The sequence below is a fragment of the Neoarius graeffei genome, chromosome 9 (assembly GCF_027579695.1).
Source record: "Neoarius graeffei isolate fNeoGra1 chromosome 9, fNeoGra1.pri, whole genome shotgun sequence".
Classification (NCBI taxonomy): domain Eukaryota; kingdom Metazoa; phylum Chordata; class Actinopteri; order Siluriformes; family Ariidae; genus Neoarius; species Neoarius graeffei.
Genome location: NC_083577.1, coordinates 57,002,929 through 57,021,645, shown reverse-complemented (window position 1 = coordinate 57,021,645; position 18,717 = coordinate 57,002,929). Strand labels below are relative to the sequence as shown.

The window sequence follows — 18,717 nt, the reverse complement described above, 5'->3', positions numbered from 1 at the left end:
ATAAATGATCGTTGGTGAAATCACAAAGAGCAGCAGGGACACGTTACCTCCCTGGTGATGACTTTTCAGGCTTCATGTTAGCAGAGCGTGATCAAGGCCCCACATTAACACAAACACGCTGTTGCCGCTCTGGAAGTTAAAAATACCACTTTCGCTAAAACTTTGCAGCAGGGTTTAAACTGGTCCAGCAATTACACCTTGTCAAATGTTGCACATAATTTTCCCATCTCCTGCGACACACAGCCATTGTGTACAGAGGAGGCAGCACACAAGGTAACAATTACACTGGTCAGGACGCTCAGGCGTGGGGCGGCGGAAGGAATGACAGCCACTGAAACACTGCTATACAGTCAGCAGGGGAAGGAGGGGAGGAGAACAGCCATTAAAGCTACTTAACAAAGAAAAGAGGCTAGCTCGGGATTGCCACCCCTCCCCAATATACACACATAATGCAAACATATATCTTCCATATTGCCTATGAATATAGGCCAAAACATGGCACGTCCAAGTATCAACTGTCATAGCTAAATACAGTGGCATTTTAGACGATATTAGGGTTTGACACAGGCACAGACCATAAACTGATCATCTCATCTCATCTCATTATCTCTAGCCACTTTATCCTGTTCTACAGGGTTGCAGGCAAGCTGGAGCCTATCCCAGCTGACTACGGGCGAAAGGCGGGGTACACCCTGGACAAGTCGCCAGGTCATCACAGGGCTGACACATAGACACAGACAACCATTCACACTCACATTCACACCTACGGTCAATTTAGAGTCACCAGTTAACCTAACCTGCATGTCTTTGGACTGTGGGGGAAACCGGAGCACCCGGAGGAAACCCACACGGACACGGGGAGAACATGCAAACTCCGCACAGAAAGGCCCTCGCCGGCCACGGGGCTCGAACCCAGACCTTCTTGCTGTGAGGCGACAGCGCTAACCACTACACCACCGTGCCGCCCCATAAACTGATCAATCACTGCAAAACGAAATCATGTGAGTTGGGAAACACTGTACATCAACTGAAGCCAATTAGGATGAAAATGGAAATGACTTAACGAGGGGAATATATTGGCTGTTTCAACCTCCTCCGAGAGCAATTTTCTCGGTAATGCTTTGCCTACAGACTCCTTGTGAAAGAACACGGAGTCATATTTGAATGGAGAAGCTTTGTCTAATCTTGTGTCTCCAAACAGGATCCCAGTAACTCAGGCTTTCTGTCTTTACTCCCTGTATTATCAACAGAGCTGATCTGTAAAATCCCCACCGTAAATCAATGAACGTAGCCCATAATACATATGAGAAAGGCTTATTTCCCATGAAATTAATGGTTTGTGAAGTAAATCACAAAAATAACATCTGATTGCTGAGTTATACAGTATATCCTCATAATACCACAACACTGTTTAATTCTCTAATCTGACTGGGCAGAATGTTTTGATTAATTCTCTTTAACCGCATGTATATGACATTACGGCTGCATGACAAATCACAGGTTTATAGCAATGAGTTTGGTCGAATACATTAATATTTCTACGGAAAAAAAAATCTTACATATGAGGGATAATCCACATACACTGATTTTAAAAATGTGTGTAATCATTGATATAGTGCAGCTTTCAATTAGGTGTTTTTTTTTTAAAGGAGTCACAAAAATGATCTCATCTCATCTCATTATCTGTAGCCGCTTTATCCTGTTCTACAGGGTCGCAGGCAAGCTGGAGCCAATCCCAGCTGACTACGGGCGAAAGGCGGGGTACACCCTGGACAAGTCGCCAGGTCATCACAGGGCTGACACATAGACACAGACAACCATTCACACTCACATTCACACCTACGGTCAATTTAGAGTCACCAGTTAACCTAACCTGCATGTCTTTGGACTGTGGGGGAAACCGGAGCACCCGGAGGAAACCCACGCGGACACGGGGAGAACATGCAAAGTCCACACAGAAAGGCCCTCGCCGGCCACGGGGCTCAAACCCAGGACCTTCTTGCTGTGAGGCAACAGCGCTAACCACTACACCACCGTGCCGCCCTCACAAAAATGATAAATAAAACAAAAGAATTAAGAAAAGCTTTGCGGTTTCTTTGTGGAAAGAAGACAGGCTGTTAAGGAAATGACTCTTTACAGTTACTATAATGCAAGTGATAACAGGAATGAACTTGATTGGCAAACATTCCACAACATTAAATACACCTATAAATGAATAAAAGGTATGCTTAAATCAATAAAAACTTTTAATTGATGGCAAATTGCTGTGCAATAAGAACAAAACACTTCAAGACGTGCTGTTATTGGAAAATTATCAACCTCAGGGTTGAAACAGGGATATCACACCACCCCATTATTGATTATTTTCTTATAATTTCTTATAACATAATATAACCACTGTGTTTTTATTCCATACTTATTTTTGTGGTCATTAGCACAAGCAAAAACCTAGCAAAAAGTGGCGAAACTGTAAAAAAAAAGGGGGAGGGTTGGGCTAGAATGAATATATTATGAAGGGGTGTGGTTAGGTGGCATCCAATCAAATCAGCTTCTCTCATTTCTTTTAATAAAAGTCAGTCGTGACTGTGACATTTGCAGTGATACTTGGCATGCTCGTAAATTCCATTTATCCATTTTACATCAGTGATGTGTTTTCATGTGTGTTCAAACTCTAGGCTTGTTCTTTATCTTCATGCAGACGATACATTTGGTAAAACTGGTATTAAATACTTTTTGTTAGACATTCTGTGCGGTTACACTGAATATCGCTAAACCACAGCCTTGCTGATATTCAGTGTAATCACACTCAGTATTACTTAAACATACGACAGTACACTTTTCTGAGATATCGTCTTAATACCAATTACAAACTCAGATTTCGGATTGGAAGCTGAATTTTTATTTCCCCTCCATTTCATCCATCCATCCATCCATTATCTGTAGCCGCTTTATCCTGTCCTACAGGGTCGCGGGCAAGCTGGAGCCTATCCCAGCTGACTATGGGAGAGAGGCGGGGTACACCCTGGACAAGTCGCCAGGTCATCACAGGGCTGACACATAGACACAGACAACCATTCACACTCACATTCACACCTACGGTCAATTTAGAGTCACCAGTTAACCTAACCTGCATGTCTTTGGACTGTGGGGGAAAACGGAGCACCCGGAGGAAACCCACGCGGACACGGGGAGAACATGCAAACTCCGCACAGAAAGGCCCTCGCCGGCCACTGGACTCGAACCCAGGACCTTCTTGCTGTGAGCCAACAGTGCTAACCACTACACCACCGTGCTGCCCCCCTCTATTTCAGTGTCTCATCTCATCTCATTATCTCTAGCCGCTTTATCCTTCTACAGGGTCGCAGGCAAGCTGGAGCCTATCCCAGCTGACTACGGGCGAAAGGCGGGGTACACCCTGGACAAGTCGCCAGGTCATCACAGGGCTGACACATAGACACAGACAACCATTCACACTCACATTCACACCTATGGTCAATTTAGAGTCACCAGTTAACCTAACCTGCATGTCTTTGGACTGTGGGGGAAACCGGAGCACCCGGAGGAAACCCACGCGGACACGGGGAGAACATGCAAACTCCACACAGAAAGGCCCTCGCCGGCCCCGGGGCTCGAACCCAGGACCTTCTTGCTGTGAGGCGACAGCGCTAACCACTACACCACCGTGCCGCCCTATTTCAGTGTTAAAGAATTTATTTTTGCAAACATTAAATAAATGTGTCAATGAACATTTTTCACTGCGTTTTTAAATGCAACATTACTGTTTTGCTCGCAATTTAGAAGCAAACTTAGATATCAGGATAGATATCATGCATTGCAGAAATGTCAAGTACTATAATATCATATTTTTGTCATAGTGTCCACACTAAGTTACAGATAAAATAATTCAGTCAGTTGTATTTAGTTGTAGTCATGTTGTCGTACTCAAGGCTGGTCTCAAGATCACTTCTTGAAATTATTGGTCTCGTCTCGGAATCAACAGCATTTTTGCTCAGTCTTGTCTCGTACTCCGATATAGATGACTCGGGATTTTATTTCAAGTCTGGTCAAAATGCAGAGATGAAACTAAATTGCCTGTGCATTGTCTTATTTATTTCTTAATATCGTTACTGTTATTGGATGTAAAACTTACTGCTTCAAATGCAATGAACAATATTTATGACTAATTAGGGCCCGAGCCCTATGGGCGAAGGCCCTATTGTTCTTGTAAGAGTTCACTATTATTAGGGCCCGAGCCCTATGGGCGAAGGCCCTATTGTTCTTGTAAGAGTTCACTATTATTATTCTTCCGTCTTCTTCTTCTTCTTCTTCTTCTTTATTTTTCTCCGCTGTTGGGCCATTTTCGGGGCGCTTGCCATGGGCGAAAACGCACGAAATTTGGCACCACTTCCGAGAATTGCCACCGCTACTCAGAACCAAAAGCCCAAACTTGGCCGGGGCTCAGGGCCTCTATAGCGCCCCCTAAGTCATTGTGATTTTGGCCTCCCGCATTAAGGTGCCTGGTTGCCATATAGTTTGTAGTACTGGCATGCCATTTGGTACGCATATGTATCTCACTAAGCCGGCCAAAAATGTTATGCCACTGCATTAGCCACGCCCAACAGGAAGTGAGGTAATTTCACTTTTGTGCGAAATGCGTGGCCACGAAGACGGCGCAACTCCTCCTAGACCGTTCATAGGAATGTCACCAAAATTGATACACATCATCTACAGACATGGCTGACAAAAGTTATTAAATAGGTTTCACGGTGGATAAACCGTTCAGAAGTTATACGTCTATCAATTTTCACTTCAAAATTTTACATGCTAAAAAATTCATAACAAATCTTCTAATTGCTCAAAACTGCTCATACTTCACACGCTAATCACTCATTGGGCTTCTGACATGTTACCCAATTTCTGTGCTATTTCGCCACTGGGGGCGCTATTTTTGGGCAAAAACTCCAATCTTTCCTCAAATTTGGTCAAACTTCACGGCCACCCTCTTACTACCTCCCATGTCATGTATACCCCATTTTGGGAATTTTCGTCCATGGGGGGCGCTGTTTTTGGCCAACGCAATTGCTCCAAAACGGGTTTTTGGTAAATAGTTCCATAATGCTTTCCTTCACACCACTACCTTGTGATAGTACGTTGCTGTTGTAGACACTTATTTTTCCAACTCATAATCGCTCATGTACAGCATAGTGCCACCTACTGACATGGGAAAAACCAAAACATTTTTTCTTCAAAAATCAATATCTCATCTTCTATTTACTCAATCTTGATCAAACTTGATACGCACACTCTTAACAGGTCACCTGACATATCTCCCAAATTTTGTAAACTTTTGCCACTGGGGGCGCTGTTTTCAGGCAACATTTTATATCTCGGCTTCTGATTGGTCAAACTTGATCAAACTTGACAAAACAACTCTGCATAGGTCCCTTGACATGTATACCAAATTTGGTGAACTTTCACCACTGGGGGCGCTCATTGCGCTGTAGCAGTTGCAGGAGAGGTGTTTACAATCATGAGGCACCAGGAGTATGTTGTTTTGGTTGCCTTAAACACACATGACTTGTGGGGAATGGGTAGGCAGTCGGGAGCAAGTGTTGTAGCGTTACATACAGACTAATAGATGTCTAACAGAAGACAATCCTATGTAGCTATAGCTTGGTGACTGATGAGGTAAATACATTAATTTGGTTGGGAAGCCATGGCATAAAATTTTCTGTCCATGACAACATCTCAGCGCACCGTGTACTCTGTGTCCGATTCTGTGCTTTGTCGCCATTGTGGGAGTAATGTCTCTTGCCGAAGAAGCTGTGGAAGGTATTTCACGGGGACGCATGCCCCCGCCCCCCTTGGCCGCTGGCGCGAGGGCCCGTCGAGGCCACTTGCGGCTTTAATTATTCTTCCGTCTTCTTCTTCTTCTTCCGTCTTCTTCTTCTTCTTTATTTTTCTCCGCTGTTGGGCCATTTTCGGGGCACTTGCCATGGGCAAAAACGCACGAAATTTGGTACCAGTTCCGAGAATTGCCACCGCTACTCAGAACCAGAAGCCCAAACTTGGCCGGGGCTCAGGGCCTCTATAGCGCCCCCTAAGTCGTTGTGATTTTGGCCTCCCGCATTAAGGTGCCTGGGTGCCATGTAGTTTGTAGTAGTGGCATGCCATTTGGTACGCATATGTATCTCACTAAGCCGGACAAAAATGTAATGCCAATGCATTAGCCACGCCCAACAGGAACTGAGGTAATTTCACTTTTGTGCGAAATGCATGGCCACGAAGACGGCGCAACTCCTCCTAGATCGTTCATAGGAATGTCACCAAAATTGATCCACATCATCTACAGACATGGCTGACAAAAGTTACTAAATACGTTTCACGTAGGATAAACCGTTCAGAAGTTATACGTCAATCAATTTTCGATGCAAAATTTTACATGCTTAAAAATTCATAACAAATCTTCTGAATGCTCAAAACTGCTCATACTTCACATGCAAATCAGTCATTGGGCTTCTGACATGTTACCCAATTTCTGTGATATTTCGCCACTGGGGGCGCTATTTTTGGGCAAAAAATCCAATCTTTCCTCAAATTTGGTCAAACTTCACAGCCACCCTCTTACTACCTCCCATGTCATGTCTACCACATTTTGGGAATTTTCGTCCATGGGGGGCGCTGTTTCTGGCCGACGCAATTCCTCCAAAACGGGTTTTTGGTAAATAATTCCATAATGCTTTTCCTTCACACCACTACCTTGTGATTGTACGTTGCTGTTGTAGACACTTATTTTTCCAACTCATTGTCGCTCATGTACAGCATAGCGCCACCTACTGACATGGGAAAAACCAGAAAATTTATTCTTCAAAAATCTATATCTCATCTTCTATTTACTCAATTGTCATCAAACTTCATACGCAAACTCTTCATAGCTCACCTGACATGTACGCCAAATTTTGTGCACTTTCGCCCCTGGGGGTGCTGGTGATTTCAGAAATGATATTGCAGCTTCTGATTTGTCAAACTTGGCAGGCAAACTCTTTACAAGACCCTTATTGGGGCGCTTGCCATGGTCGACAACGCACGAAATTTTGCTCCTTTTTCTTAGACTGCCACCGCTACTGAGAACCAGAAGCCCAGATCCAGGCGGGCCTCAGGGCCTCTTTAGCGCCCCCTAACTCGTTGTGATTTTGGCCTCCCGCAAAACGGTGCCTGGTTGCCATGTAGTTTGTAGTAGTGGCATGCCATTTGGTACGCATATGTATCTCACTAAGCCGGACAAAAATGTAATGCCAATGCATTAGCCACGCCCAAGAGGAAGTGGGGTAATTTCACTTTTGTGCGAAATGCATGGCCACGAAGACGGCGCAACTCCCCCTAGACCGTTCATTGGAATGTCACCAAAATTGATAAACATCATCTACAGACATGGCTGACAAAAGTTACTAAATACGTTTCACGTAGCATACACCGTTCAGAAGTTATACGTCAATCAATTTTCAATGCAAAATTTTACCTGCTTAAAAATTCATAACAAATCTTCTAATTGCTCAAAACTGCTCATACTTCACACGCAAATCACTCATTGGGCTTCTGACATGTTACCCAATTTCTGTGATATTTCGCCACTGGGGGCGCTATTTTTGGGCAAAAATTCCAATCTTTCCTCAAATTTGGTCAAACTTCACGGCCACCCTCTTACTACCTCCCATGTCATGTACACCACATTTTGGGAATTTTCGTCCATGGGGGGCGCTGTTTTTGGCCAACGCAATTGCTCCAAAACGGGTTTTTGGTAAATAATTCCATAATGCTTCTCCTTCACACCACTACCTTGTGATAGTACGTTGCTGTTGTAGACACTTATTTTTCCAACTCATAATCGCTCATGTACAGCATAGCGCCACCTACTGACATGGGAAAAACCAAAAAATTTATTCTTCAAAAATCAATATCTCATCTTCTATTTTCTCAATCTTGATCAAACTTGATACGCACACTCTTAACAGGTCACCTGACATATGTGCCAAATTCTCTGTACTTTTGCCACTGGGGGCACTGTTTTCAGGCAACAATTTATATCTCGGCTTCTGATTGGTCAAACTTGATCAAACTTGACAAAACAACTTCTCATAGGTCCCTTGACATGTATACCAAATTTGGTGAACTTTCACCACTGGGGGCGCTCATTGCGCTGTAGCAGTTGCAGGAGAGGTCTTTACAATCATGAGGCACCAGGAGTATGTTGTTTTGGTTGCCTTAAACACACATGACTTGTGGGGAATGGGTAGGCAGTCGGGAGCAAGTGTTGTAGCGTTACATACAGACTAATAGATGTCTAACAGAAGACAATCCTATGTAGCTATAGCTTGGTGACTGATGAGGTAAATACATTAATTTGGTTTGGAAGCCATGGCATAAAATCTTCTGTCCATGACAACATCTCAGCGCACCGTGTACTCTGTGTCCAATTCTGTGCTTTGTCGCCATTGTGGGAGTAATGTCTCTTGCCGAAGAAGCTGTGGAAGGTCTTTCGCGGGGACGCATGCCCCCGCCCCCCTTGGCCGCTGGCGCGAGGGCCCGTCGAGGCCGCTTGCGGCTTTAATTTAAATTCTTCTTCTAGTTTTAGAAAGAGAAGAAGAAGCAGAAGCTTTTATTTGTCACACGTACACTCAAGCACAAACTTCAGCACACACTGAAATTCCTCTCTTGCATCTACCCATCTGAAGCAGTGAACACACACATGCACACACAAGTGAGCAATGAGCACATACACATACCCAGAGCAGTGGGCAGCGATGCTACAGCTCCCAGGGAGCAGTTGTGGGTTAGGTGCCTTGCTCAAGGGCACTTCAGCCCAACTTCAGGCCATGGCTGCCCCATGTTAACCTAACCACATGTCTTTGGACTGTGGGGGAAATCACAGCACCCAGAAGAAACCCATGCAGACAAGGGGAGAACATGCAAACTCCACACAGAAAGGCCCCCATTGGCCACTGGGCTCGAACCCAGAACCTTCTTGCTGTGAGGCGACAGTGCTAACCACTACACCACCGTGCCACCAAAATGTATCTGTTAATGGCTGTTACCCCTCCCCACCCCCCTTCACACACACTGGCCGGATCCTGGTCTTTACTGGGTCTCGGTCTTGACTTGGTTTCAACCCCTCAAAGTCTTGGTCTTGTCTCTGTCTCGATACATTGGTCATGACTTGGTCTCGGTTTAGGTGGTCTTGACTACAACACTAGCTAGTACTCTAAAAGTTCTGTTTGTACCTTATTCTCATGAAATAAACTGGATTGTTGGAAATAGCATGGGACTTTTAAGGCTTTTCTTGAGATCAGGAAATTAAAGTTTTGTGCTTACACTGACAGGAGGTCCTGAGAACTTTGAGTGGGTGTTCTGAGATTACTCCGTTACTCTATTGGTAGATTTTAACCGTCGAAGTTTGTCATTAAAAAACAGCAAGTGAGAACAAAAAAGGGGAAATTTGCTTGTGCGTAAGCTAATTAGCAATTAGAATTGTGTTGGTTATGCCACCAAATTACGCTTGCACCTGCATGAAATTACAGCCCTATGTGTGAAAGACAGATGATCCGATTGTACAGCAAACTGCACAAACAGACGGTGTGTATTCTGCTTCGTGCCTTTGGCAATTCCACTCTTCCAGCTCCACTATCTCATCAACAGTGCATCTTATTCATGCATTAGAGCACAGGGCACAGGACACAGACAAAGCAGATATCCCTAACTCAATAAGAGGACTTGTCAGACATGATTGCAGTTCTCTCTATCAGTGTTATCATGGATTTCCCCTCCTTATCTATACACCTGGATCTGAGCTTTCTGAGCTGCACTCACTCTTACATTAGGAATATGGGAGAATGGTAGAATGGTCTCTTGGTTTCTTTTACCGTTTTGTCATTTTTAACAGCAAAGCAAATCCGATCAAACTTAAGAAGAGCATGTAAACCTTGTCTTGTCTAACACTTCTGTCTGCAGCATCTGGGTTCATTTCAGTGCACAGTTAATGACATTTTCGATCAACAATATTGTGATAAGTGTGTAGGGAATTGTCTAACACGCCATCATTAAGCTCTAAATGCAATACCAACTGTGTGCATTTGATAGTTTTAATTGCACTATCAAAATCTCCCATTGCATGGCTAATTGCGCCACTGCAGACGAAAACAGGGTAACCTTAGACTTTCAGTGCTTCAAAAGTACAGAGGGTTTATATTCATTAGGAAATAAACTCAGTCACACTTTTTTATAAGTCGATTTTACAGAAATTATAGAAATCTATATTTCTCGATTTAATGCTGAAAGCATTTCATGGTATCGCAACACTCTCGGTACACGTGTAGAAAACTAAGCGTCTTGGATAGTCTGTAACTGATGAGTCCTTCCAGTTAAAGAAAGGCTCCAATCCATGAAAGCAAAACTCATGAATTATCAGAATGCCAAAAGCAGGAGTACTGCAAACTAGACCGCACACTGCTCTTCTGGCTATAAGCTTCAACTCAGGAGTCAGCAAGTTGATTGCAAAATGGGGAAGTGTGACCACATGATATGTTTACTTGTATCACAGTCATGAAGTAAGCAGTCCCTGAAATAAATGTTGCATCATTAAGAGTGAGTGGAAAATTGTGAAAAAGCTTTTAACATGGGAACATTTTAGCCATTTTAAAGAAATTATAACTAATAAATGCATCTGCAGACAGAATCAATGAGAAGTATGAAAATTTTAAATATATATATACACACATACATAAAATGCCTGTGATACAAGTAAACATATCATATGGTCACCCTTTTTGCAATCAATTATATTATATATATATATATATATATATATATATATATATATATATATATATATATATATATATATATATATATATATACACAGTGCTCAGCGTAAATGAGTGCACCCCCTTTGAAAAGTAACATTTTAAACAATATCTCAATGAACACAAACAATTTCCAAAATGTTGACAAGACAAAGTTTAATATAACATCTGTTTAACTTATAACATTAAAATAAGGTTAATAATATAACTTAGATTACACATTTTTTCAGTTTTACTCAAATTAGGGTGGTGCAAAAATGAGTACACCCCACAACAAAAACTACTACATCTAGTACTTTGTATGGCCTCCATGATTTTTAATGACAGCACAAGTCTTCTAGGCATGGAATGAACAAGTTGGTGACATTTTGCAACATCAGTCTTTTTCCATTCTTCAACAATGACCTCTTTTAGTGACTGGATGCTGGATGGAGAGTGATGCTCAACTTGTCTCTTCAGAATTCCCCATACTGTAGGTGTTCGATTGGGTTCAGATCAGGAGACATACTTGGCCACTGAATCACTTTCACCCTGTTCTTCTTCAGAAATCCAACAGTGGCCTTAGATGTGTGTTTAGTCATGTTGGAACAGTACACGACGACCAAGAGCACGGAGTGATGGTAGCATCTTCTCATTCAGTATAGAGCAATACATCTGTGAATTCATGATGCCATCAGTGAAATGCAGCTCCCCGACACCAGCAGCACTCATGCAGCCCCACATAAGGACACTGCCACCACCATGTTTCACTGTAGGCACCATGCATTTTTCTTTGAATTCCTCACCTTTGCGACGCCATACAGTTTTGAAGCCATCAGTTCCAAAAACATTTATCTTGGTCTCATCACTCCAGAGTATAGAGTCCCAGTAGTCTTCATCTTTGTCAGCATGGGCCCTGGCAAACTCTAGGCGGACTTTTTTGTGCCTGGGCTTTAGGAGAGGCTTCTTTCGTGGACGGCATCCATGCATGCCATTCCTCTGCAGTGTACGCCGTATTGTGTCACGGGAAATAGTCACCCCAGTTTGGCTTTCTACTTCTTTAGATAACTGCAGTGAACTTGCGTGCCGATTTTCTTCAATCCTTCTCATCAGAAGGCGCTCCTGTCAAGGTGTTAACTTCCGTGGACGACCTAGACGTCTGTGAGATGGTTGCAGTTCCATCTTTCTTAAATTTTTGTACTACTTTTGGTACAGTATTCTAACTGATAAGTAAAGCTTTGCTGATCTTCTTGTAGCCTTCACCTTTGTGGTGTAAAGAAATTATTTTCTTTGGGGAATTCCGAAGAGACAAGTTGAGCATCACTCTCCATCCAGCATCCAGTCACTAAAAGAGGTCATTGTTGAAGAATGGAAAAAGATTGATGTTGCAAGTTGGCGACATTTTGTTCATTCAATGCCTAGAAGACTTGGTGCTGTCATTAAAAATCATGGAGGCCATACAAAGTACTAGATGTAGTAGTTTTTGTTGTGGGGTGTACTCATTTTTGCACCACCCTAATTTGAGTAAAACTGAAAAAATGTGTAATCTAAGTTATATTATTAACCTTACGTTCACGTTATAAGTTAAACAGATGTTATATTAAACTTTGTCTTGTCAACATTTTGGAAATTGTTTGTGTTCATTGAGATATTGTTTAAAATGTTACTTTTCAAAGGGGGTGCACTCATTTACGCTGAGCACTGTATATATATATATATATATATATATATATATATATATATATATATATATGGTGGCACGGTGGTGTAGTGGTTAGCGCTGTCGCCTCACAGCAAGAAGGTCCGGGTTCGAGCCCCGTGGCCGGCAAGGGCCTTTCTGTGCGGAGTTTGCATGTTCTCCCCGTGTCTGCATGGGTTTCCTCCAGGTGCTCCGGTTTCCCCCACAGTCCAAAGACATGCAGGTTAGGTTAACTGGTGGCTCTAAATTGACCGTAGGTGTGAGTGTGAATGGTTGTCTGTGTCTATGTGTCAGCCCTGTGATGACCTGGCGACTTGTCCAGGGTGTACCCCGCCTTTCGCCCGTAGTCAGCTGGGATAGGCTCCAGCTTGCCTGCGACCCTGTAGAACAGGATAAAGCGGCTAGAGATGATGAGAATTATATATATATAGATATATATATATATATATATATATATATATATATATATATATATATATAATGAGAATCAAATATCACTACTTTTAAAATGCATCCTATCAATTCTATCAGAAAAAAATATTAAAAATATTTAACATTCTTTAAACTGATATTTGCCTCTCAAAGGCAGCTGTGTTGCACAATTTCTACACCATGCTTTTGTAGAAAACCTGTAAACTGGCATCACAAATAGCCTGAGCGTTGAGTGGGAAGTCTACTGAATAAACACTAAGAGGTGTGTTGCTAGGGAAACCGAATCTACACATCATAAGACAAAGAGATTAAAACAAGTCTTTCTTCATTTTTGTTTTCATGTCCGAAGGCTTATTCAGTGCAAAGCCGCTGAGTATCCTGCCCGAAGCATTCTGCTCCTACACGCTATTCTGATGAAGATGGAGGCCCACCAGCTGGTCGCCATGGCATCAGCAAATCAGGGTGAAAAACTGCCATTGCACCCCTGCAGTAAAAGATCCACAGCATCTGGACAGCTGTGTGTGTGCGTGTGTGTGTGTGTGTGTGTGTGTGTGTGTGTGTGTGTGTGTGTGTATGAGGAGCAGGCAGGAAGCCATAGACAGTCTCTATGATGAGCCAAGTTGTGCAAACAATGAGGTGGAACACTCAGAGGCTGTGTGCTCCATTACTGCTAATTTGCACATATCACAGCCCAGTGCACAGTCTGCTTCGGCACAGACCCAGTTAAAACAAGCCCGGTTACGGCAGCTACCAGAAAAAAAGACTTACTTCTTTCTCATTTTTCAAGTTTCTCAACTTTACAAATTTTTTTTGAAAAGGATATACTGTGTAATGACTTTGCAATATGACAATATCATATCAGTATCATGATACATTTTGTCACGATACACTCTGAGACTTCACTTGTATACAGTAGGCAGTAAAATTAGCGTAATTATAACTAGAATAACTATAAATCAGAAAATTTTGCATAGATTAAAAAAAAACAACAGTTCCCTTCATGATTTTGCATCATCAAACTTTTGTTTTTACATTTATTGTCAGTGCAGTACTACTGCTTGCTGGCAGTTTGTTCATTTGTTGTTGTCGTGATGCATATCAAGTATTGTGTTTTTGGTTATTTTTGCTCATATGCATAGAAATTAATATACCAGGCAAAGTCTGCTTATATTCCCCACTAAGGATGCAGCTGTCCTGTTAGGGCTTGTAAAGGGGCTGACAGCAAACTGCTCTCTTAACATTACCGGAGAAACTCCAACCACGAGAATTCAAGCATTATTTAAAAAAAAAAATTAGAAAAGCCATGAATGTGAACAAAACTGCTCTTTCCAAAGCCTCTGTGTTAAAGTCAGATTAGTAACTCAGTACGTATATAAACATCCCTTTAAGCTCTCTGCTGATCATTTTAAAAGGAAAGATTTCAAATATTGTTAATATTCTTGTTAAAAGCACATGTTGTATGCAAAAAGCATAATGAAAGTTTTGCATTTGTTTCATGCCGTTACAGTGGGGCAAAAAAGTATTTAGTCAGCCACCAATTGTGCAAGTTCTCCCACTTAAAAAGATGAGAGAGGTCTGTAATTTTCATCTTATGGCCCTTTTCCACTACCCTTTTTCAGCTCACTTCAGCTCGCTTCAGCTCACTTCAGCCCGACACGGCTCGCGTTTCGACTACCAAAAAACAGCACGACTCGGCTCGCTTCAGCCCTGCTTAGCCCCTAAAACTCGCACCGTTTTGGAGTGGGGCTGAAGCGAGCCAAACCGAGCCGAGTGAGGCTGGGGGCGTGAGCAGACACTCCCCTGTGCACTGATTGGTGAGGAGGAGTGTCCTCACATGCCCACACACGCCCCACGAGCACGCTGGGATCTGTAAACACCGCAAACCCGGAAGAAGAATAATTACGAATTACGAGAATTTCTGAAGCCTTATGCGCCTCGCCTCATCTATACGCTCTTGCCAGTATCTGTTGGCATTGTCGGTGACAACAAGCCACAGCACCAAGACCAGCAACACTAACGACACCATGTCCTCCATGTTTATTGTTTACTATTCGGGTCGTGAGACTACCGCTTAAAAGATCACTGATGTCACTGTTTGCGCTGCTTAACGACATCACGTGACGTCCACCCACTTTCGCTAACTCCACCCAATGTGTCCACCCACTTCCAGCCAGCACGGTTCAGCGCGGTTGTAGTCGAAATGCAACTCCAACAGCCCCGCTCAGCTCGACTCAGCCCAACTCAGCACGGCACGGCTCAGCCGCGTTTGTAGTGGAAAAGCGGCAATAGGTACACTTCAACTATGAGAGACAGAATGGGGGGAAAGAATCCAGGAAATCACATTGTAGGATTTTTAATGAATTAATTGGTAAATTCCTCGGTAAAATAAGTATTTGGTCACCTACAAACAAACAAGATTTCTGGCTCTCACAGACCTGTAACTTCTTCTTTAAGAGGCTCCTCTGTCCTCCACTCGTTACCTGTATTAATGGCACCTGTTTGAACTCGTTGTCAGTATAAAAGACACCTGTCCACAACCTCAAACAGTCACACTCCAAACTCCACTATGGCCAAGACCAAAGAGCTGTCAAAGGACACCAGAAACAAAATTGTAGACCTGCACCAGGCTGGGAAGACTGAATCTGCAATAGGTAAGCAGCTTGGTGTGAAGAAATCAACTGTGGGAGCAATTATTAGAAAATGGAAGACATACAAGACCACTGATAATCTCCCTCGATCTGGGGCTCCATGCAAGATCTCACCCCGTGGGGTCAAAATGATCACAAGAACGGTGAGCAAAAATCCCAGAACCACACGGGGGGACCTAGTGAATGACCTGCAGAGAGCTGGGACCAAAGTAACAAAGGCTACCATCAGTAACACACTACGCCGCCAGGGACTCAAATCCTGCAGTGCCAGACGTGTCCCCCTGCTTAAGCCAGTACATGTCCAGGCCCGTCTGAAGTTTGCTAGAGAGCATTTGGATGATCCAGAAGAGGATTTGGAGAATGTCATATGGTCAGATGAAACCAAAATAGAACTTTTTGGTAAAAAATCAACTTGTTGTGTTTGGAGGAGACAGAATGCTGAGTTGCATCCAAAGAACACCATACCTACTGTGAAGCATGGGGGTGGAAACATCATGCTTTGGGGCTGTTTTTCTGCAAAGGGACCAGGACGACTGATCCGTGTAAAGGAAAGAATGAATGGGGCCATGTATCGTGAGATTTTGAGTGAAAACCTCCTTCCATCAGCAAGGGCACTGAAGATGAAACGTGGCTGGGTCTTTCAGCATGACAATGATCCCAAACACACCGCCCGGGCAACAAAGGAGTGGCTTCGTAAGAAGCATTTCAAGGTCCTGGAGTGGCCTAGCCAGTCTCCAGATCTCAACCCCATCGAAAATCTTTGGAGGGAGTTGAAAGTCTATGTTGCCCAGCGACAGCTCCAAAACATCACTGCTCTAGAGGAGATCTGCATGGAGGAATGGGCCAAAATACCAGCAACAGTGTGTGAAAACCTTGTGAAGACTTACAGAAAACGTTTGATCTCTGTCATTGCCAACAAAGGGTATATAACAAAGTATTGAGATGAACTTTTATTATTGACCAAATACTTATTTTCCACCATAATTTGCAAATAAATTCTTTAAAAATCAGACAATGTGATTTTCTGGATTTTTTTTCTCATTTTGTCTCTCATAGTTGAGGTATACCTATGATGAAAATTACAGGCCTCTCTCATCTTTTTAAGTGGGAGAACTTGCACAATTGGTGACTGACTAAATACTTTTTTGCCCCACTGTATGTCACGAGGGAAACACCTTAGTTATTAATTGTCTTGATGTAGTCTTGTGTTCAATCGAGAAATGTGAAGATGAGGGATGGAATGACATTTTGAAAGAGCTCACTCATTCCTGTTAACATTTTAAGGAGTCTCTATTTACCCATCTGGTGTGTGTAATAGGCTCTTAATTAACATGTCAAAAGCCTTCTTGTATCGGTTCATGATCCAGACCAGCGAGCCTCTAAATATAGCCTTCTTAAATAATGCAGTGAGGCTAGAGAGCAGCAGTCAATAATTGAGCGGATCTCGTACGAGGCAGAAAAGAGGAACTTTTTAATGTCACTGAGTTTCTGTGCAGTCATTTTGTCCAAGGTGGCACCTAATTGAGTGCTGGACAGTCTGCTTAAAGAGCAACAAGTAGTCTACGACAGTATTAGGCGAAATGGGTTTGTTTTTTCAAATGAATCATAGTGATGGAAATGAGGATCTGGAATGTTTAGAGGTCGGTGACTAGGAGCCTAAACAAGCACAGAGAAATATTTCAAACAACAAACTGGATTTTTTTTTTTTTACTGTAATAATTCTTAAGTGTTTTAAAACAATGGTTTGTGTATGATGACGTTATGCTCACGAGTGACTGAATCCCAACACCATGTTATTGCAACAAGTGGCCCATCAACAGGTTTGTTCCAGGAACAATTTAGCAGTTTAGTGTACATCATGTTAATAATAGTCAAAGAGTGCATAGATAAAAAGAAAAGAGAGAGAGAGAGGATGAATTGTTTATATGTGTGGTTTTGGTCGGTCATGTAGACTGGTGTGATGCAGGCAGGCCATAACATGAACATGTGTAAGCAGTGGGAATTGGGGATGCATAGCTATCTCAAAAGTCACATCACAATTCATACACTGTGGGTTATGATCACAGCTGACGGTGCAGCATTTTGGTCGCTTACCTTGCTCCGGATCTGGCCGGATGTAGACACTTTCCTGATGAGCTTCTGCGGCCCTTCCTGCTCGCCCTCGCTGTCCGAAGACTCCTCTCCAGCCCCCGATCCTCCAGCGGCCCCGGAGCCCGTGCTGCTGTGCTGAGTGGCGGCTGCCCCACGGGGCTCCTGGTGCGGGAGAGCGGAACCGCGGTGAGCACGCGCTACTGCTCCCTTCCGGTCCACGAGCCACGGAGAGCCGCACAACGGCTCCACAGCGGCTCGCTTCGCCGTCATCCTCCTCCTCCTCCTCCTCCTCTCTTCCTACCACTACCCATGCACTGAGCTCAATCCTACTCACTGTGCCCTATAAAAGCACACTGTAAGCATTTTCCACGGGTATTCTGTAAGCAGCGCTCCCTGTCGCGGGCTTTTAAAGGCTCGGCTCGGCTCGCGCTTACACACAGCCTGAGAGAGAGAGAGAGACAGGCTACACAGCACACACACCTTATTATTATTATCATTACTGTTGTTATTATTACAAGAGAGCGGGAGGAAATCTCTGCAGCAGACCCTAGCGGTGACTCAAACTCACACTGCAACAGATGTCTCTCTACACTGCCTACTTAGGGCACTAGGCTGTGCGCACTCTCTTCACTTCTCTGTCTCTCTCACTTTACATCAACAACATTACACTCTGAACTGTGTCCTACAGGTTCGTTTAGGCGTGTGATACTAATTTATTTATACCGATTGTAGATTAAGCTGGACAGACATTTATCTTAACACATTTTTGCTCAAGGTGTGTGTGTGTGTGTGTTTAAGTATATACATTAAGGGTTCTTATCACCCTCGAAGGCTTTTTTCCCTTGAATCGTTTCTGACAAACATTCAGCTTTAAGTTTCTACAGAGTAATTTTTATGGTCCCCCATGAGGGACATCAGCAGAACCGCAGAACCCTTAAGAACTGACGTGTTCTGAGTATACCCTTGATTACTAATAAATAAGGGAATTAAATTTTATATATATATATATATA

At 43.1% G+C, this 18,717-nt stretch overlaps 1 protein-coding gene across 4 annotated transcripts in view; it reads right to left on the bottom strand.

The window, feature by feature from the left end:
* The window catches only part of dgkh (diacylglycerol kinase, eta), a 121,704-nt gene that overhangs the window by 98,793 nt on the left and 4,194 nt on the right, over positions 1 to 18,717 (bottom strand). For 3 of the 4 annotated variants that reach the window (XM_060929898.1, XM_060929894.1, XM_060929895.1), the window contains exon 2: positions 17,709 to 17,867. In XM_060929898.1, the coding sequence (XP_060785881.1) occupies positions 17,709 to 17,867 (159 nt within the window). Of the gene's footprint in view, positions 1 to 17,708; positions 17,976 to 18,717 lie in introns of those variants that run through there. The other variant, XM_060929897.1, reaches the window with a different exon arrangement.